Below are 23,989 nucleotides of genomic sequence, written 5' to 3' on the forward strand. Positions count from 1 at the left end.
ATGTAACCTTAGTCTATAGACGATGGGAGGACAGGATGGTATGTAACCTTAGTCTATAGACCATGGGAGGACAGGAAGGTATGTAACCTTAGTCTACCGACCATGGGAGGACAGGATGGTATTTNTCGTTCATTATTTTCGTATCGTTTCCAGGACATGTGTGGTTCAGGATGACCTGCAGAATATTTGAATATCACAATGATACTGATTGTCCCGAATTCTGTTAAGGAAAATTGTCGTTTGTTTAATATATACTTATGATGTAAGATATAAAATTGTTCCGATTACGTCACGCAGACGACCATGTTACCATTTTGGTACATTATGACTATAGTTTTTTTGCAAAAAAATTCAATCTAAAATTCCAACGCTTCTTTGTACTTAAAATACACGACACCCCTATAGAGATGAAATAAGACAACTCTGGTACGGTCTCACCTTTGTAATCCTCAAAGGACAGGTATCAGCCTAGCGATTGCTTAGGTTTTCTTTTACCTGAGAACAATCAAACAGCTATGTTCGTGCCTTCAATTTTGCTATGACATATTCCAGGGGTGCAGAGAGCGAAAGTGAGCGTAACCCCTGGATATCGAGGATGGTTTAACGGAAACAAGATTTCGTTTTTATTGGCCTCAGTCATATACTTGTATGTCCGAAATATACTATTGACAGGTGAACATCACTCACACAAATATATGTACTCCAAAATGACGTCAATGGTGTACTTTTGCGCGAGAAGGATGGTTCATTAACGTGTGGATAACAGACAGTTGAACAACAGGAATATAAAAGACGTATGTCCAATATTGACGGGAGTTTAGATGAATTGACGGAAGATTGAACGTTACAGCGTTAGACATGAACAGAAATCACCAGATTAAGATCAAAGACGAGCAAAAAGGAAGGACGGCTTTCAGGGTCAATGACAATGACAAGTTTTTATTCTCGCAAACTGGTTACAGTGTAGAGAATTTACATCTACATATATATAGTACAATTTACATATAAATCATGGTGTTAATTGACAGTGTTAATTCGCTCAATTATGTGCTAAAGGAATTTTATAAGTGAAATTAAGTATATATCATTGACATAATCAAATATTGAAAGTACTATGTCTTTCAAAATAATATCTCGACATACATTTTCTTCTGTTTTGCAGTATCTGTCGGATTTTAAGAGTATTGGCGCATTTCATTTAAGCACAAGGAAGTGTAAGTACTGCTTTGAGATGCTTCTCCGAGATCATTAAACTCTTATTCCCTACATCTTTAACCTACGTTGATTACTCGAGTTTTTTCATCAAGTCGTGACACATTTACGGCGACTTGATATGGTACCAGCACGACTTTAAGTACCACGTCCCGGTTACTGAAAGGTTGGATAACTTTGACCAGTGGTTTATTATTGCCACTATAAAATAAGGGCTTTCAACGCAAACTTAATCCTCAAACCACACCAATCTGATCTGTCTAACAAATCTATAGCAGTGAAATGGTGTCAGCTGTTCTTGATTTTGTTGTGTTCAAGTTTGAAAAGTTTGCCCCCTCACCACTGGTTTACTCTTACCAACCTTTCGCAAACCGGGACCAGGGTCCGTATTCATGTACCGTTCTCGTGCTCAAGCATGGCTTCTGTGCTCAAACCAACTTTCTTGTAACTCGCTTAAATCATATCAAACAATCAAAAAGGCAAGCATAAACATTGAAAACAGTTTTCGTCTTTAAGTCTCTTCAATATTTCCCAAATCATTGACAAAATAAGATCTACTTAGTAATCCATAGTCGTAACAGGAAATTCGGCTTGAGCACAAACTCCATGGTTGAGCATGAGAACGGTTTCCTGAATACGGGCCCTGGTCTCGAGCTTTGAAGCAATTAATCTTTTCTCTAACCTCGGTTAAGATCGTAGGCTAACTGCATCAGATAACGGGACAGAGCGGGGTTCAGCAAAGACAGATAAGGTGGTCAACTTAGGTCAGATAAGGTGGTCAACTTAGGTCAGATAAGGTAGTCAACTTAGGTCAGATAATGTGGTCAACATAGGTCAGATAAGGTGGTCAACTTAGGTCAGATAAGATGGTCAACTTAGGTCAGATAAGGTGGTCAACTTAGGTCAGATAAGGTAGTCAACTTAGGTCAGATAAGGTGGTCAACTTAGGTCGACTGTGCTAGGGGATTCATAGGTCACTGACGGCGTTTCAAGATTTGTATTAATAGATTGCAAAGCCGCTAAATGAGTTGAAGCCTTAGCCGAGGCAACGTAATGAAATTATCTGACTTGTCAATTAAACCTTTCCGGCTATTCTAAACATCAGATTAAGACACTGAGCTAGGCACCAAAGCCTTGGTTTGTATAGAAAACAGCAGGTATTTCATACAATTCCAATAATGGTCTGGTTTATGCTTTGCGTCTTATAAACAGCTCAGTCATTAAAGGGTGTGCCAGGTTTTGCTGGTGGTGGAAAAACAGAGTACCCAGAGAAAACCAGCGACCTGTGGCCTGTACCACTCGGTCAAAACGTCGGTTCTATAAAAAAACGTCCGTTGTATTGTTACGTACATTCGACCAGACACCTGCGTTTGGCGTCATAGCGGCACTTTAGGTACCTTCAAGGAGACACTCGAATTTGGCGTCATAGCGGCACTTTAGGTACCTTCAACGAGACACTCGAGTTTGGCATCATAGCGGCACCTTAGGTACCTTCAACGAGACACTCGAGTTTGGCGTCAAAGCGTCACTTTACGTACCTTCTACGAGGCACCCGAGTTTGGCGTCAAAGCGTCACTTTACGTACCTTCAACGAGACACTCGAGTCTGGCGTCAAAGCGTCACTTTACGTACCTTCAACGAGACACTCGAGTTTGGCGTCAAAGCGTCGGCTCTATAACAAACATCTGTTGTATTGGTATTACATACCTTCGACGAGACACTCGAGTTTGGCGTCATAGCGTCGATTCTGAACCTGTCCGACAGAGTTTTGGACGGCCCGACATGTTGGGGCGTAGAAGACCTTTATTTGGACGGTGTAACTAGCTGGTGGTCTGACCGAGTTGTCCGCCACACAGATGTGATTTCCCTGGTCCTTTTTCGCTATGTCCCTTAGCACAAGAGTAGCCCCCTATATAGACAAAGTCGTTGTAGTAAAATCAGAATGTCTGGGTTCCCTTTAAAATAGCAGATCTGTTTAAAGCGGTAGCATATGTAGACAAAACCGGCGCTTTAAGTCAAAAGACTACAACAAGAAGGTAGACATCGTTACCCTATACAATACACTGGAGACGAATTCGAAGTCAAGGCCCGTATTCATGAAACCTTTCTCATGCTCAAACTAAGATTCTGTGCTCAAGACCAATTATTGTACCCTTGATAAATTATGATTTTTTTTTTTTTTAATTTGGAAGAAAGTTAAACTAAAAGCCAAATGCTGTTTTCAATGTTTAAACTTGAACTTTCGACAGTGTGACATGATTAAAGCGAATTACAAGAAAGCTGACTTGAGCACGGAATCCATGCTTGGTTCCATGAATACGGGCCCTGATAATCCAGAAGAGTATAGATTCCTTGCGTAGGAACGCACTATTTATCTTAACTTTTTATTTTCAAATTTCGGCACATTGCAGCATCTCGAAAAAACCCAACAAAAAACAAAACAGATATAAGCCTACGGAAAGGGTTTTACCACGGAAACATTAATACATACAAAAATAGTGTCATATTTGAGGCTCAGTTAAGAAAGGATCTTTTGATATGTTACATGTAGTTATGAAACGAATTTACGATTATTTCCTTTAGCGAGACTCTTACGCTTGTCCTTGTGTATTGGCGATGTATTACACTGAATACACAGTTTAATTGGCTCTCTATCATATAGTCCTATAATGTACAAACCCAGTACTGGAATCCACCCATAGCCAGTTCTTTTCCATCCTCTCGTTTCCACGTGATGTTTGGGGATGGCACGCCGTATGCTGAACAAGATAACGTCAAATTCCCGCCAATCACTGCCTCGTAGACGCTTGTACCGATGATGTTGATGGTAGGCGCCACTACATTGTATAATACAGTCACATTGTCAAGGTCAAATGTAACCCATGATACTAGGACAAACCACTGATATAGACAGATCAATGTCATTGTCAGGCAAGGATGAACACCTAACAACCGAAATATATTCAATTTTATCTTTCTGTATGACATCTAACCATATTCTTAATAACTTTATTTGTAGTCTGGTAGATAGGTGAATAATTGTGGGATTTTTAAGAGAAGCATGAAACTTGGCATGAATGTAGGGGATAGTGTACTGATCAATTTTGGATATGGGGCCAAGCAGATTTTTAAAAAGATGGCCGCAAAATCCAAGACGGCCGCTGTTTTTTTTTTTTTATATTTTAGTAATAGATATTGTATAACATCGTTAGAACTTTTATGCCCTGTGAACTGCAATGAACTCTTACGACCGATGACCTTACGTGACCTCACCTTGCACGACAATCGTTCCGATTTTCTTGGGCCAATCAGAATGGTCCGTGTTTTGTATTTTGATGTAGCACATGTAGTCTCCCGCGTCTTTCTCCAGGAGATAACGAACCAGCAGGATGAAGGTCGTCCTTAGCTTGTCATGTTTCACCAAGACGCCGTATTTAGGTTCACCCAGATCTTCTTTTTTACCTAGAAATTGATTTCAGCAATTAACCAAAGGGAGATAATCGGGAAATCGATAAACCTGTGAATAGTTCACATTATAAGATACCTCCCAATAATAAATTAAAACCTCAGTTCTTTTTTCTAATACTGTTCTAAGCTTATTTACTTCATCTTCTCTCTCAGCACAAAGTTAGTCCATTCTCTTGCGTTTGAAATACCTTGTGGAAGTCACTGCTGTTATTGATAATAAAAAAGCAGTAGCATTAAATATTACAAATACAATCTATGTCAAACGATCACACTTGTAGCACTAGGCAGCACGAACAGCGGAACGGGTACTGCTGGTTTTTATTAGTGTTGATGGCGCTGCTAATGGCTATCTGTATCAAGCCTGGTTCCATTACACAGATATATTTCCCGCGGTCACCTTTACAAATGTCCATGTGTATGTTCAGTGATGAGTAATATATATATGCCCCTTGTTGTAGGGATACACGACTCTTGTTTTCCTACCACAATGACAATCAATATACAATTTATACCAATAAATACATCCGTGTTGTACGTCGGTTTATCATATGTTTTACTTTCTATGTAATGAATATTAAGGATGTGAAGCCGAAATAATCAGGGTCATACGCGACGGTTCAAAGTAAATCGAGTACACCCATACTAATGTTTGTCAAGGCAATCAGCCAATCAGATATCAGGATTTACGTCAAGGGATATCAACAAAAAATTTACAAGGTGGAAGATTTGCTCTGAATTTCTTTGTTCAAATTATCTGTTTTATTTTTATTTTATCAGCTATAAGATGATAAGTTGCCGCGCAGTTGTTATCGTCTGCTTCAGTCATGCGCATTTTTCTACAAAGGCATGGAATATGAGAAATATGATCAGGAGAACTGGAGCGCGTGAGTACGACATGGTGTTTTATTTTCCCGCCATGTAATCAATATGATCCAATCAAACACGCTGTTATATAAAGGAGGTATAATAATACCAAAAATATAATTCCTGCGGAGATAACTTGTAATACAGTAATAAGTATATTCATCACACCGTTGACCCATTTTACTACGTCACACGGCCGTGTCATAACGATCGTAATACACACGGGTAATTAAACCTGAAGGTGCCGTGAACAAACTATAAACTTGATTAAGTGTTAACATTATATTTCTGATAAACTTTATGTTTTTGCTACTAAATGACTTTGAAATGTTTTTTTATTATTATTATTTTCGTTGCATTTAAAACTGTTCATTATTTTAAAAAAAATCTGTAACTACTTTGCACTGCGTGGAACGACAATACTATGATCGGAGTACTTTGGTGTTGACCTTTATAGAGTCAGCTGATAACATATACTGATAACATATACTTGTGTTTGGAGTTCTTTTTTTTTAAATAATGAATGTTATGTGATAAATAGAATCTTCCATTCGTGTCCATGTCATATTGAAATTATTTAACTCGTGTACATATATCACATCGACACCAATGTCATATTGAATTTATCAAACTCGTTTATAATCATCTTGTATCAAGGACAAAGGGACCCCATTGGAATTAAGCCACAATGTGGCTTTTTGGGTAATTCCAGGTAAAGGCCTAAATTTATCGACTCCAATCCAGTTTTTAACACTCTGACTGATTACTAGTTCTATGGCATAAATAACTTATAAATAACACCTGTGATAATATATATATCTAGGTCCAGTTTGCAATATGTGGTTTCCGTGTAATGTCTGCCGTTTCCCTGACTACATGTTATTACAGGGACGTACCCATGGCAGCGCTGTTCTGTAGGACCACCTTGTCGTCCTCACTCAGGTCTACGGTGGACATCTCGTCTCCATTGTATATTATCTTAGCCCAGTGCACCTGTGACGAACAACACAGAAAACAAATCAATTCTGTTTTTGCAAATACAATTGTGAACTATTTTCGTAATTGTTCTTCAAACAATCTATCACAGGAGTAACTAATTCGCCAAAGGTTAAATATCAGATAAGCTGCCTTATTGAAATCTTTCTAAAGTGAAATAGATAAAAAAAAAAATGACCCCTAATTCATAAACGTTCTTGAAACAAAAGAAATTCCACTGGCAAAACCAAGAACTCCAGCCATAGTTTCCTGTAGAATCGAGGAACGTATATGAAACATACATTTTGTGCTCAAGTTGACTTTCTTGTAATTGGCTTAAATCATGTAACACTGTCAAAAAAGCAAGTTTCGACATTGAAAACAGCATTCGTCTTTTTAAATTTCTCCAAATTTCTTCCAAATAGTTGATAAAAAGTCTTCATTTGTTTTATTAATTTATCAGGGTTTGAAGAATTGGTCTTGAATACAGAATCTTGGTTTGAGCATCAGAACGGTTTCATGAATACGGGCTAGGGATTGAATCATCGGAACTTTTAATCGTATATTGGTATTAATACATGTATATCATGATAGGCAAAAGTATTTTGCTGAAATCGGTGTAAAAGAAGTCATTATATTTGAATGCATCCGTTAGTTTTCGAACCCGGGACCTCTGGTTTACTAGTCTTACATTCTACCGAATGAGCTAAAGAGAAATTCTCCCTAGCCGAGTCGGTAGGAAGCGGTTATGATTTTAACCAGGATGACATACTCCCCCTCCAGGAAAGAACTCGTCCCGAGCTTTCCAGGGGTCATAGCGATTCCTTTCCAAGTATCGTCGAGTATTTGTGTCATATCTCCCGAGTCCCTACGTAAGCGCCAATGTAACAGAGGTCATCATTTTTTCAATGCCTCTGCTAGCGGAACGTCTGGCTTACGATTAGTCTCGTTCAACCAGACTCTTGTTGTCTGCGCAAGCTACACCGAACAATACTCAAGCGTCTGGTTGAACGAGACTAGCTTACTATTCATGAGCTAAAGAGAAATTCTCCATAGGCGAGTCGGTAGGAAGCGGCTAGTATTTTGCATAAGTAAATATTTTAGTCTACTGTCCGTTACCGTTGCCCCTAGATTTAGGTGGACCGCTGTACAGTTGAGGTAGCCTATGGCGTTGACGGGCTTCACATCCTTTTTGATCTCATCCACGATATCCGGTTTCTGACCGGAAGCTGAAATATAAATTAAAAAAAACAGTTGTCTGTAACAGGATAGATTGTTTTAAGGGAAGATACAGTACTAATCGTTACATTCTCACTAATTTTCCAAAGAACAGACTTCGGGAAACCTTTCGAATGTGTATTCTATCTTAGGAAATTAGTTAACGATCCAATGAATATAAGACAGGAATGGTTGCTTTGATAACAGTGATAGAATACAGAAGAAGTGCAAGATGCTTTTTAGGATACCCTTAATTTAGCACAAATCACAGGAATAATGTATAAGGGATAATTTAACATTAACCTACCGAATGATGGAAGATACAGTACTAATCGTTACATTCTCACTAAACTCCCACACAAATCACAGGTGTAATGTATAAGGGATATTTTAACATTAACTCCCACACAAATCACAGGTATAATGTATAAGGGATATTTTAACATTAACTCTCAAACAAATCGCAGATACAGTGTATAAGGGATATTTTAACATTAACTCTCACACAAATCGCAGATACAGTGTATAAGGGATATTTTAACATTAACTCTCACACAAATCGCAGATATAATGTGTAAGGTAGCATATAACCTTAATTTAACACAAATCGAATGTATACTGTGTACGGAAGAATATTACCTTAATGTCACACAACTCGCAGGTTTACTGTGTAAGGTAGAATATAACCTTAATTTAACACAAATCGCAGCTATAAAGTGTAAGTTAGCATATAACCTTAATTTAACACAAATCGAATGTATACTGTGTACGGAAGAATATTACCTTAATGTCACACAACTCGCAGGTTTACTGTGTAAGGTAGAATATAACCTTAATTTAACACAAATCGCAGGTGTAAGGTAGCATATAACCTTAACTCTCACACAAATCACAGATATAATGTGTAAGGTAGCATATAACCTTAACTCTCACACAAATCACAGGTATACTGTATAAGGAAGAATATAACCTTAACTCTCACACAAATCACAGATATAATGTGTAAGGTAGCATATGACCTTAACTCTAACACATATCACAGGTATAACGCGTAAGTTAGTATAAAACCTTAATTCTAACACAAATCACAGGTATAACGTGTAAGGTAGCATAAAACCTTAACTCTATCATAGATCACAGGTATAATGTGCAAGGTAGCATAAAACCTTAACTCTAACACAATGCACAGGTATAATGTGGAAGGTATCATATAATATTAACTCTGTCACAAAACACAGGTATAATACGTAAGTTAGTATAAAACCTTAATTCTTACACAAATCACAGGTATAATGTGTAAGGTAGCATATAACCTAACTCTAACCAAAATCACAGGTATGAAGTGAAGGGTAGCATAAAACCTTAACTATTATAGAATTCACAGGTATTATGTGTAAGGTAGCATATATCGCTATCACTAACACAAATCACAGGTATAATGTGTAAGGTAGCATACAACCTTAACTCTCATACAAATTCTCACATGTATAATGTGTAAGGTAGCATATAACATTAACTCTGTCACAAAACACAGGTATAATGTGTAAGGTAACATATAACCTTAACTCTAACATAAACCACAGGTATAATGTGTAAGGTAACATATAACCTTAACTCTAACATAAATCACAGGTATAATGTGTAAGGAAGCATATACCCTTCACTTTAACACAAATCACAGGTATTATATGTAAGGTAGCATAAAACTTTAACTCTATCATAGATCACAGGTATAATGTGTAAGGTAGCATAAAACCTTAACTCTAATACAACGCACAGGTATAATGTATAAGGTAGCATATAACATTAACTCTGTCACAAACCACATGTATAATGTGTAAGGTAGCATATATCATTAAATGTAACACAAACCACAGGTATAATGTATAAGGTAGAATATACCCTTAACTCTTNTATATCGCTATCACTAACACAAATCACAGGTATAATGTGTAAGGTAACATACAACCTTAACTCTCATACAAATTCTCACATGTATAATGTGTAAGGTAGCATATAACATTAACTCTAACATAAAACACATGTATAACGTGTAAGGTAGCATATACACTTCACTTTAACACAAATCACAGGTATTATATGTAAGGTAGCATAAAACTTTAACTCTATCATAGATCACAGGTATAATGTGTAAGGTAGCATAAAACCTTAACTCTAACACAACGCACAGGTATAATGTATAAGGTAGCATATAACATTAACTCTGTCTCAAACCACAGGTATAATGTGTAAGGTAGCATATATCATTAAATGTAACACAAACCACAGGTATAATGTGTAAGGTAGAATATACCCTTAACTCTTAGACAAATCACAGGTATAATGTGTAAGGTAGCATATATCCTTAACTCTAACACAAACCACAGGTATAATGTGTAAGGTAGCATATCCCATTAACTCTGTCACAAAACACAGTTATAATGTGTAAGGTAGCATATACTCCTAACTCTAAAACAAACCACAGGTATAATGTGTAAGGTAGCATATCCCATTAAATGTAACACAAACCACAGGTATAATGTGTTAGGTAGCATATATCATTTAATGTAACACAAACCACAGGTATAATGTGTAAGGTAGCATATACTCCTAACTCTAAAACAAACCACATGTATAATGTGTATGGTAGCATATAACCTCAACTCTAACCCAAACCACAGGTATAATGTGTAAGGTAGCATATACCCTTAACTCTAACACAAATCACAGGTATAATGTGTAAGGTAGCATATACTCCTAACTCTTAAACAAACCACAGATATAATGTGTAAGGTAGCATATCCCATTAACTCTGTCACAAAACACAGGTATAATGTTTAAGGTAGCATATAACCTCAACTCTAACACAAACCACAGGTATAATGTGTAAGGTAGCATATACCCTTAACTCTAACACAAACCACAGGTATAATGTGTAAGGCAGCATATACCCTTAACTCTAACACAAACCACAAGTATCATATGGAAAGTAGCATATAACCTTAACTCTAACACAAACCACATGTATAATGTGTAAGGTAGCATATACCCTTAACTCTAACATAAACCACAAGTATCATATGGAAGGTACCATATACCCTTAACTCTAACACAAACCACAAGTATCATATGGAAGGTAGCATATACCCTTAACTCTTAGACAACTCGCAGGTTTACTGTGTACGGTAGAATATAACTTTAATTTAACACAAATCGCCGGTGTAAGGTAGCATATACCCTTAACTCTAACACAAACCACATGTATAATGTGTAAGTTAGTATATAACCTTAACTCTAACACAAATTACAGGTATAATGTGTAAGGTAGCATATACCCTTAACTCTTAGACAACTCGCAGGTTTACTGTGTAAGGTAGAATATAACTTTAATTTAACACAAATCGCAGGTGTAAGGTAGCATATACCCTTAACTCTAACACAAATCACAGGTATAATGTGTAAGGTAGCATATACCCTTAACTCTTAGACAACTCGCAGGTTTACTGTGTAAGGTAGAATATAACTTTAATTTAACACAAATCGCAGGTGTAAGGTAGCATATACCCTTAACTCTAACACAAATCAGAAGTATAATGTGTAAGGTAGCATATAACCTTAACTTTAACATAAATCACAGGTATAATGTTTAGGGTAAAACACAACATTAAATACAAATACACCCTCTACCATGTGAACAAACAAAATTAGCAAACAATTTTGATAAGAAAGCAAGGGAAAAAACAACGAGGAGCCAAGGAATAAAAGAAAAGAAAAAGAAGTTAAAGAAGAGGAAATAGAGATAAAAGGAAAATTTTCACAAACAAATAGTAAGTACTTGGGAAAGATGGAAATATAAAGACAGGAAAAACGAATGGGAAAAAAATAAGACACTAAGAAAGAAAATGAAAGCAAAAGTATAAAAAAAAAACGAAAAAAGAAGGATAGACTGAAAATATGAAAAATAATAACGTAAAAAAGTAAATGAAATGACAGGCATTCGGAGAGAAAAGAATTGGAGTCTGAAAACCTCACTCCATCCCAAACCAGTCTGAACGAATTTTGTGGCGTAATTGATAAATTTAGATTCGGATACCCTCCCCCGGGTACAACACACACACATACATTGGTATTACCAGATGTGCGATGTAGTTGAAAGCTGACCTCTGTCAAGGGCACTCGGGTAGATGGTTCTAGTACGGGCGGTGGAGCGTGAAGGGCGTGTAAGATGATCGGAGTGACCGGGTTACACCTCCAGTATATATCTGTGATATTATCTTATGCACTCAATGGGGAGGGGTTACACTTTAACGATGTTAAAAATCCATATGCCTATGGTCTCCAAGCAGAGACCTTAAACAAACTAAACAACAAAACAGGAAGATAGTCACTGGGATACGTAGACATTACCAACTCGAGCAATGCTGAATGTTGCGTTTATGTACAAAATGTATTTATAACTTTCGTATTCCCTCTGAGTCTACATGCTTTTCCTAAAATCCGCACATTGTATTTTTCAATCGGTTGGACACCTCAATAATATCGACCATACAATCAACAACGAAAATAGTGCACGTCACGAAACCTGTTTTACTGTATAATTTATAAATATTCAAAACATTTTTTCTAAAAGAACTGTAAGTCTAATAAACCACTAATACTTATTTATTATCAAGATGAGTGACGTCACACGTAACTTACTTTAAATGATGTATATCTTATGAAAATTGGTTAATTTTTCTTGTTTATAACATACTCCGTGTTTACCTAAAAAAATGTTTATTTCATTGTGACATCATAATATTATTTGGAAGTCTATGACTTCACTTCATTGTCTTGTTATACGTCACAATAGGTAATATCTCAAATGCTGATATGTAGCACAGATTACATTGGTGTATTTACTGAAAATCCCGATAATCATGTAATTACGGCACGATAGTCATGTGATTACGGCACGATAGTCATGTGATTACAGCACGATAGTCATGTGATTACGGCACGATATACATGTGACTATGGCACGATAGTCATGTGATTACGGCAAGATACTCATGTGATTACGGCACGATATACATGTGATTACGGCACGATAATCATGTGATTACAATATATTAGTCATGTACAATATAATGGTCATGTGATTACGGCACGATAGTCATGTGATTACGGCACGAAATACATTTGACTATGGCACGATAGTCATGTGATTACGGCAAGATTCTCATGTAATTACGGCACGATATACATGTGATTACGGCACGATAATCATGTGATTACAATATATTAGTCATGTACAATATAATGGTCATGTGATTACGGCACGATAATCATGTGATTACAATATATGAGTCATGTGATTACAGCACGATTGTCATGTGATTACAGCACGATAGTCATGTGATTACGGCAAGACACTCATGTGATTACGGCACGATACTCATGTCATTACGGCACGATATACATGTGATTACGGCACGATAGTCTTATGATAATGGCACGATACTCACGTGATTACGGCACAATATAAATATGTGATTACGGCACGATAGTCATATAATTACAGCACGATACTCACGTGATTACGGCACAATATAAATATGTGATTACGGCACGATAGTCATGTGATTACGGCACGATAGTCTTATGATAATGGCACGATACTCACGTGATTACGCCACGATATAAATATGTGATTACGGCACGATAGTCATGTGATTACGGCAAGATTCTCATGTAATTACGGCACGATATACATGTGATTACGGCACGATAATCATGTGATTACAATATATTAGTCATGTGATTACGGCCCGATATTCATGTGATTACAATATAATGGTAAGGTGATTACAGCACGATATTCATGTGATTACGGCACGATAGTCATATAATTACAGCACGATACTCACGTGATTACGGCACAATATAAATATGTGATTACGGCACGATAGTCATGTGATTAAAGCACGATATTCACATGATTACAATGTAATGGTCATGTGATTACAACACGTTAGTCATGTGATTACAATATATTAGTCATGTGAGTACGGCACGATATTCATGTGATTGCAATATAATATTCATGTGATTAAAGCACGATATTCACATGATTACAATATAATAGTCATAAGATTGCAGGAAGATAGTCATCTGATTAAAGCACGATTGTCATGTGATTACAGCACGATTGGCATGTGATTACAATATAATGGTCATGTGATTACGGCACGATAATCATGTGATTACAATATTTTAGTCATGTGATTACAGCATAATATTCATGTGATTACGGCACGATAGTCTTATGATAATGGCACGATACTCACGTGATTACGCCACGATATAAATATGTGATTACGGCACGATAGTCAATTGATTACGGCACGATACTCATGTCATTACGGCACGATATACATGTGATTACGGCACGATAATCATGTGATTACAATATATTAGTCATGTACAATATAATGGTCATGTGATTACGGCACGATAATCATGTGATTACAATATATGAGTCATGTGATTACAGCACGATTGTCATGTGATTACAATATAATGGTCATGTGATTACGGCACGATATTCATGTGATTACAATATAATATTCATGTGATTAAAGCACGATATTCACATGATTACAATATGATAGTCATAAGATTGCAGAAAGATAGTCATCAGATTAAAGCACGATTGTCATGTGATTACAATATAATGGTCATGTGATTACAATACGATTGTCATGTGATTACAATATAATGGTCATGTGATTACAACGCGATAGTCATGTGATTTCAATGTATTTGTCATGTGATTACGGCACGATATTCATGTGATTACAGTATAATGGTCATGTGATTACGGCACGGTAGTCATGTGATTACAATATAATGGTCATGTGATTACGGCACGATAATCATGTGATTACAATATATTAGTCATGTGATTACAGCACAATATTCATGTGATTACGGCACGATATTCATGTGATTACACTATATTAGTCATGTGATTACAGCACGATATTCATGTGATTACAATATAATGGTCATGTGATTACGGCACGATAATCATGTGATTACAATATATGAGTCATGTGATTTCAGAACGATTGTCATGTGATTACAGCACGATTGGCATGTGATTACAATATAATGGTCATGTGATTACGGCACGATTGTCATGTGATAACAATATAATGGTCATTTAATTACGGCACGATAATCATGTGATTACAATATATGAGTCATGTGATTACAGAACGATTGTCATGTGATTACAGCACGATTGGCATGTGATTACAATATAATGGTCATGTGATTACGGCACGATAGTCATGTGATTACAATATAATGGTCATGTGATTACAATATAATGGTCATGTGATTACGGCACGATTGTCATGTGATAACAATATAATGGTCATGTGATTACGGCAAGATAATCATCTGATTACAATATATTAGTCATATGATTACAGCACGATATTCATGTGATTACGGCACGATCTCCATGTGGTTACACTATATTATTCACGTGATTACAGCACGATTGTCATGTGATTACAGCACGATTGTCATGTGATTACAGCACGATTGTCATGTGATTACCGCACCATAATTGTGACAGTGATTCGATTATCAAGTGATAGTATGCGTGGTATATATATAACGTTAGTTTTCTAAACTCGGTAAAACAAAACACTTGCCAACAAACATCTTAAATGTCTCAAATGCCGGGCTTATTCTTACATCTGAAATTTACATACATCTTATATGATTTCTAAATATCACATTTTAGATTCTGTTTGTAACTGTTAAATGAAAGTTTCATTAGTTTTAAAAAGACTTAACTGGATAACATAACGAGTACTCACAATGACGCTTACACTTTCGAAAAAATAGGTAAGATTGATTTAAAACTTTGGCAACTAAATCTATGAACATCCGACGAGAGAAATAAACAGATTACTTACCCACGTGAAAGACACATATGGTCAAAACTGCTAGCAACATTTGCAAACTTTCATCAAATTAACATGCGTATTCATTTGAGTTTAATCGCAACTGATGCGCATGCTCAGGTTTTAACGCTTTTTGAGTCACGGTTGGAGAGTTTGTGAAGGTCAAAGTATCCTACAGTATTTTACATACAGCGCTGCGATAAAAATGGATAGATATAAAGACCATGACGTACGACTCCAGGTATGTCGTCTACTTCGACTTCTTGTTCATTTAGATACAGTAACATAGATACGGGATACCCACAGAAAGACACTGTTGACTTTATTCTTATGGAGAGATATTAGCGTATAAATCTAGGTGTACATGTTGCAATGTCGTTTATTCTACCGCACTTACCGGGAAACACGATCCTCATTTTATTCGATCTGTACACCCTCACACAGCCTTCACAATTTAGGGCTGCAACGATATATCGTATCGTATCGCGATTCTATCTTGTGAATCGTATCGAATCGTTTAGTTTGCCTTCATCGTGATACACTATCAGTACTTAAATTATCCATCAATTTTTATCAAACTCTAATAAAGTGTACTGGTGTGTTTTGAATCCTTCAGTAGAGATGTTATGAAAGGCCGGTCATGTCAAAAACGAGATAAACTAACGCGTTAGCATTTAACGCGTTAAAACATCATTTAACGCGTTAAACAGGGATTTAACGCACTAAACAACAATTTAACGCGTCAAAAACTGTTTCAACGCGTTAAATGCTATCACGTTAAATATACACTTTTATCGCGTTAAGCCCTAACTCGTTAAACTTGACAAACAATCAGATGCGTCCTTGCATATCAGCATTGTGAAACTAAAATGCAGCTTATAGTTGTTGAGGGGCGGAGGTAAACCATGATATAACTATGTTTCGCATCGTACAGTTTCCTTGGATTTTTTAAATTATTTCAATTGATTTTATGAGCAATGTTTAAGAAGTAGGCAGATGCTTTTTGTTCAAAATGCATAAAACCATTTAAATTTTGATTGAGAATACATACCATTATTTTTTGGGCAAAATAACAATTGCTGTGTCATTTTGATCAAAGTGTTCCATTTTGGGTACCCTCACCCTACACCCTTGCGATGAAAGAAGATCACCTACTAATCAAGGGAAACAGTACGATGCGAAAACATAAATTTTTGTTCATATTTCTTTTATTTTTAGGGAATAAATGAGTAAAATTTGTGAGAAATTGTCAAACGTTTGTTAAATGAATAAAATGATTAAAATGCTGACAAAACTGACTTACTGATAGTATATTATGAAGTGTTCCATTTTGGGTACTCGACCAGCAAAAGAATTCTAAGTGAAACTGACGCACTTTAATGAGCTCTATAAATAGACACACATGCTGTTGATACCTTAGAAATACATAAGATGAAGGCTTAAAGCATGTATTGTTTCATTACAGTAAAAACAAAACAGTCTTTCAGAAGTTGATATGAATTTTTTTATATTTTTCTTTAAAAAGTGTTCCATTTTGGGAAGCCTCAAACTAGTACTCTGAAGGTGAATACACTCGAAGTTTCAGATAACCATGATAAATGGAGCTAAACGCAAAGTGTACCCAAGGTGACAGATAGGGTTAACACTATCTACCTCTGCCCATTTTGTGGAGGGTGCATAAATGATTGAACAGTTAGAAACTTGGTTTGAGTGGTCCATTCCGGCACCCACCACCTCTTACGTAAACCAGCTGCTAAGAGCTGTCGGAGTTATTATGTGTACACTACCTGAATCAGGACAAGAAGACAGTAGTTCCTGTTCCATGGGCTTTACAGCCGCTACTATGTTCTCAAATTGGTCATCGGTCAGAAACTCTGCCTTCCCTAGTGCCACATCTCTCCTCAAGTTTTGTAGTCTAAACAATTACATTGATGTGAATAATATGACCTATCAACAAAATATTATATATCACATTAAGTTTCCGAACTAGTTTAATTTTTGAAGCTATTAAATTCCAAGCTGTTTTCGCCTGTTTCCGCAACTAAATTTAATGGGTCCTAGGTTTCTGAGAAAATTGAAATTTCGTCAAAATAATCTTGGCACAATTACCTACAACTTTCTTATGCATATGTGTAAACAAAATGTCTACGTTGTTTTGGAGAAAATGAGCATGTTCAGTCGCCTGATGTGTCTGTGACTCTGAACTTTAACCACGCGACCAGACTCACCTTACAACTTTGCAAACGTAGAAGTGTATACAAAAGGTGTATCGTTGATGAGAAATTGGGCATTTTTTGTTTTCTGTCGGTGACATTTAACTTTAACCCCTATGACCTCGAAACTTTGCCAAAACATTTTTCGTTTTACTTCCTGCAACTAGTTTATGATTATACAGAAAGAGTACCATTTTTAGGAAAATTTGCATTCTTACATTTAAACACTTTCATTACTAGCAAATTAGTGAAACGTTTGAAGATGACGAAAATGCCTGCACATTTGAGCAAAAACACGGAAGGCCTGATAACGTCACACATGTTGCTGCGTGACGTCATTCAGGCGTGTTTACAACAATGTTTATACATAGGCATTTCAGTCAAATGTTCTGCTGTACTGATTGGTGTTCATCGGCATTTTGATAGATGTATATTTAGACAAATTATTAACTGAAACCTTTACTAATGTGAAGAATTTGCCTGCATAAACGTTAGGCCTAAGTTATGATTATGGTTATGGTTCGTTGCCAAAATAATCCTTCATCCACGATAAGATTATTAGTACAATATTCTATAAAACAAGCGCCTTTGTATAAGTGTGTCCATTGTGCCAGCATCCCCGTCAATGCCAACACGATAACAGTAATCCACTGTTGATAGGATATCCTGAAAAAAACTCAGGTCCTGGCGTCGTCAGCCATTGATTGACACTGTATGTAACTGCACATTTGATTGGTCCATTCTTTTATGACACTTTAACGCGTTAAAAAAATAAGTACAACATTTAACGCGGTTAACTTGGGAAGTATTTTATCGCGTTAAAATATTTTTGATTATTTAACGCGATAAAAGTGTATATTTAACGTAATAGCATTTAACGCGTTAAAACTATTTTAAATTGTTGTTAACCGCGTTAAATCCTTGTTTAACGCGGTAAATGCTAACGCGTTAGTTTATCTCGTTTTTGACATGAACGGCCTTTCATAAGATGTGGTCCACTGTGCAGTCATACCCAAAAGTACTAGAAATTACACAACAATGTGTTTCGATATTATTTACTATTGAACTCTATCACAAAACTCGAAAAAGTCCCGCACTTAATCATTATGAAGCTGACCTTTTAAGCAGATATTTGAATCATGGTACGTATCGTATCGTAAGCATTGTACCGCGATACGTATCGTATCGTGAAGTTTGCATATAATTGCAGCCCTACGATATATTGTAAAAATGTGGTATTTTACTGGATTGTTTGTCATGAAGTATGATATCTCCCTGAATTGTTCAATAATAGTCACTGACTGTGGTGCCACCAGTACAGTGTGACTGTAGTTTAAATGTTGTAAATATCTTGGAGTAGTCAAACACATGTTTTTAAACACAATGTCCATTCAAACGGTATTTACTCTTATTAAAGTGTTTTCCAATGTTCACTACGGTTATTATTCAGATGTTAATACCTTTATTATCTATGTTAATCGTTAGTCCAGTGTAAAAACCGTCTGGAGTGAGCGATAAATGTAATGTTTTGCAGAGAGCGTGACCGATGCGAGTGTGTGTGAATGTCGCCATTTTGTGAACTCTCGTGACCTCTTGAACTGTGTCAGTCGGGGTCACTTGAGTGTATGGGATGCGTTTGAAGTATTGGATTGCGAGTCAGAGAGTGAATAACGGTACGAAAGAGTTGTAGATGTGAAAAATATGAAATACTTATATATTAATGTTGATTTGTGAAGTAGTTTTCATACAAGTGCCAATGTAGATCGTCGTATTTATTTGGGTTCAACGGGTACTACGTTGCGAGCAACGGATGTGTCGCCGTTACCTCTTCGGAGTCGGCTGGGGAACGGGTGTTGCCCCGTTGAGCTCGTGCGTTGCCCCGTTGATGTTAGCGTTCTTACCAGGGGCGTAGGGATTCCTTGGGGCGTTGGGAAATCAGTTGCGATCGGACATTCTTAGGGTAAGGTTGGTGAATGAGCTGCTGGCAGCTACTACACCTTTGGATCGTTCCAAAACATTGCAGTTGTCAGTATGTTTAGTTTATAGGTTAAGGGAAATAACTCCTAGATTAGGATAAGGGGATGGACGGGGGATTTTAGTAATATTTACATCTATTTTAGCGTACTTTTGGTGGTACTTTTGGTGTTTCAGACAGTAGAGTTTGACTTTAATCATTGATACATAGAGCCTAGTGATCAGAATAATTCTAGATCTATATTTTATCCATTTGCGAATCCTACTATATTTCATATAGAGTTGGTATTTAATCGTATTCATTTATTGGCACTTGGTTCATTTGTTATTATCTAAACTACAGTAGGGATAAATAGACTTGTTTTGTCCCCTACATATATCAGATAGTTCTGGTATCAGACATAGTTCTACCTTTATTGTACATCATATTTATGAGAGAATTTGGAGAGAGTCTGAAGAACTGTTGTATCTGTGTAATTTGATATTGGGTTCCTTAATAACCGGTAACCTTAAAGGTGTGCGTAACTTTTTTCCCCCAAACATTTTACTTCCACAGCACATTTAGGATACTGCCGAGGTTGGGGAACCCCGGGGTTAGCATCTTCACAATCATGTGTCCTCATAAAGGAGGGCTATCATACTTTCTTTCATACTTACTACTACTAGTAATTATGTTATTATTTCTTTATTTTCACGGTCTTCTTTAACATCACATTTACCTCCGTTTTCTGCGATTAGATAAAGTTTCAAGATTAGTTTTGTAATATAAAGTATTAATAGAGGTATATGAAGGAAGTCCTAATATAATGCGAGCAGCTCCACGTTGGGCTTTTTCTAACTTTTCCGATTCAAAAACAGTGCAACCGTCCCTAACCTCACAAGCAAATTCTAAAACAGGTAAAATAAAAGTCTTGTAAATTATTAAAAGAGCATCCCTACTTAATAAGTGTTTCAGTTTCGGTAAGATATTATTTTTTCTCATAACAGAAGTGTAACTCTCTTTTACATGATCCTCACATTTTGCATTCGAATTAAAAGTTACCCCTAAATGTTTATGATAATCTGTACATTTTAGGACTTTCCCATCAAATTCTAAATCTAAGTCATCCTCGATATCAATTGAATTCGAAATATGCAATACATCTGGAGGGTTTTCAGGATTAAAATTAACCAACCAGGTTTTTAACCAAGTATTTAAGATTTCTAGGTCTCTATTTAAAGTTTCTTGAATTTCTAGACAAGATGAAGATGACCTTAATAATGACGAATCGAAATGAGGATGCATTAAATACATCTGAAATCTCTAAATTAATTTGATTCCAATCAAAAAGTATACTGATATCCAGTATCAACAAGATTCATTAAGTCTAAATATCACACTGACATATCACAAGTGTTGTCGAACAACACAGGTTTCAAAGTTAATGTACATTGTTTAACCAAACGCAAAAATTACAAATAAAAAAAATAAAATAAAAAAATCTTGCACTAAAATCGTTTCGACTTACAGATAAATTGTTGCACAGAGTCAAAAATATTTAAGTTATATTGATCTGGCATATCAGGATTTCCATACAGCAGCAGATTTAAATTATTCCCAGGAGGAAGATTTCTTAAACATTGTAATCTTAATTGTTCGAAGATAGGACAAAAGAGGAGAAAGTGTTCAGTAGTTTCAGCAGAACGGTTACAAGAACACATGGGACTTTCAACTAAGTTACGTAAAAACAAGTGATTATTAAGGGAACTGCAGTTCATCCTCAGTCGATCGTGGTGAATTTGGCCAAATCTACTTTTGCAGTTATAGGAAGGAACAACATTATTGTGATAGTTGACTTTCACGGACTTCTTAAGGTTAGTGAGTGATGGGTTATGCTTAACGTCGTCCGGAAGAGCATTCCATAAGTCAACCGAAGAAGGTAAAAAAGAATCTTTATAGAGTATAGTACGACATCTTATTTGACAGAATTTATTCGCGTTTCTAGTATCGTGAGTTTCTAAATATAGTCTCTCAGGACTATTTAATTTAGTGGCCCCAGTTGCAATCCTGGCTGCTTCAAGTTGAATATTTTCTAACAGTTGGCTTTGGACTATCGTTATATTGTCCCATAATACGTCACCATATTCTAACAAAAGTCGAGTAAATGTAAAATAAATAGTTTGAAGCGTTTTTCTGTCCATGGATTATTTATTTATTTTTAAAAGACCTATTTTTTTAAAAGTTTTTTTGAACATGATCAGTCCACCCTCCATAAGACGAAATAATGACACCAAGGTGTTTGTGGCATGTTACCACTGTTAGTGGGTTGTTGTTCATAGACAAAAGGGGATGAAGTACTTTGTCATTTTTTTTCTACTTACTGTCATTGACACTGTCTTACTAGGATTGAAATCGACAAGCCATGTTTTTGCCCATTCATGAATTTTGTTTAGAATATCATGCAAGAGATTAGCGCTCAGATCCGGCAAATCCACTATAACGTATAGAGACGTATCTTCAGCAAACAACTTGATAATACAATTAATATGTTCGACGATGTCATTTATAAAAATTAGAAACAATAATGGACCTAGAAATGACCCTTGAGGAACTCCAGCAGAAATGTTAGTTAAGTTTGATGGTAGCGATTACGTAAATAGCTCGAGAACCAATCAAATAATTTACCTGTGATACTAAAGTTTTGGAGTTTAGAAGGAAGGCAACGATGCCATACTCGGTCGAAAGGCTTACTTATATCGCAGAAGACCATTCTAATTTCTTTACCATTATCTAAAGCGGAAAATCTATCATTAGAAATAGATACAAGTTGATTTATAGTGGAATCACCGGATCTGAAACCCGACTGACAAGATGAAAGTAGGGACTTGTTAGCTAGTTATAAACATATTTATATATACACCTTTCCATCATTTTACCTATGATAGACAAAAGAGAGATAGGACGGTAATTTCCGAGAACAGATGGGTCATCCTTTTTGTGCACGGGAGTAACATTAGCCCTCTTCCATTGTGACGGGAACTTACAAGTAGTAAGAGAGTGGTTGAATAAAGTTTGAAGTGGATAACTAAGAACTTTGGCTGTTTCTTTGATTAAACAGCTTTTTTGCAGTCAAGAGAAGGTATAACGTCGAGAACATCTTGTCGGGATATGACAATGTCAGAAAGAGTAGATCAGGAGGTTCAACATTAGTGTATTAGAATGTGAAAGTGTTAAAGGCATTGCCTTTGTTTAAGTCGTCGTGTATAAGGTTACCGTTATCGGAAATAGAAGGAATATGCTTTTTTGCTTGAGTTAGACATAAGACAATTAACAATCTTCCACAATTCTCTGCTACTTGTATTATTATGGTTAAGCTTTGTACATAATTTGTTAAAATAATCACATTTAGATTTACGAATGGCATTTATACACATGTTTCGAGCTTTCCTGAAATTCGACCAGTCGTCAGCATTCTGTGACTGTTTGGCTTTGCGGTGTATATACTTACGTTTACGAATCAATTTTCTAATTGCACTATTCATCCAAGCAGCATCATTCGCTCTTACAATGCTATCTTTATTAGGTGTGCACTCATTTGCAATTGTAAGTAAACAACGTGTAATTGCTCTGTGCTTTTGTCTATGTCATTAAAGTCGAAATTGCTGTCCCAATCAACGTTAGAAAGTTTGTCACGATATTCGTCGTAGTGGCCTAGGTCGTATAGCCATACTTTACGTTTAAAACTGGATTTTAGGGGTTTTGAAATGTTAAGAGTGCCATACACGGGACAATGATATCTAATAGGCTGATCGAGGAAATTTTCACCGACATGACACATGTTTACTAAAGAAGGATCACTTACGCAAATTATATCTGAGATGGAGGAAAACGATTCAGTGAAGAAAGTAGGACTGGCAACGGTTTGGGTAAGATTTAAAGTAGATAGTAAATTACGTAGGTGTAGACAGTGATTAGTATGACTTAGTAAATTTGCATTGAAGTAACCAGTTACAATTATATTAGATATTCCGGTGCTGAAAGCAAGATCTATGGAATGGGCAATGTGATCCCGGGAAGAAACTGGTGCATCAAGGGCCTGTAAAAAGACCCATATAAATGAA

At 36.2% G+C, this 23,989-nt stretch overlaps 1 protein-coding gene across 1 annotated transcript in view; it reads right to left on the reverse strand.

Annotated features, from left to right (window-relative positions):
- The window catches only part of LOC110454612 (lachesin-like), a 32,949-nt gene extending 17,196 nt beyond the window's left edge, over window positions 1-15,753 (reverse strand). Inside the window, exons 1-6 of the mRNA XM_021504225.1 lie at window positions 15,714-15,753; window positions 7,639-7,748; window positions 6,441-6,537; window positions 4,486-4,674; window positions 3,892-4,049; window positions 2,920-3,121 (exon numbers count right to left, since the gene is read on the reverse strand). Of these exons, the coding sequence (XP_021359900.1) occupies window positions 2,920-3,121; window positions 3,892-4,049; window positions 4,486-4,674; window positions 6,441-6,537; window positions 7,639-7,748; window positions 15,714-15,753 (796 nt within the window). The remainder of the gene's footprint in view (window positions 1-2,919; window positions 3,122-3,891; window positions 4,050-4,485; window positions 4,675-6,440; window positions 6,538-7,638; window positions 7,749-15,713) is intronic.
- Between the last annotated feature and the right edge of the window lie 8,236 nt (window positions 15,754-23,989).

The sequence above is a fragment of the Mizuhopecten yessoensis genome, unplaced genomic scaffold (assembly GCF_002113885.1).
Source record: "Mizuhopecten yessoensis strain PY_sf001 unplaced genomic scaffold, ASM211388v2 scaffold7953, whole genome shotgun sequence".
Taxonomy (NCBI): domain Eukaryota; kingdom Metazoa; phylum Mollusca; class Bivalvia; order Pectinida; family Pectinidae; genus Mizuhopecten; species Mizuhopecten yessoensis.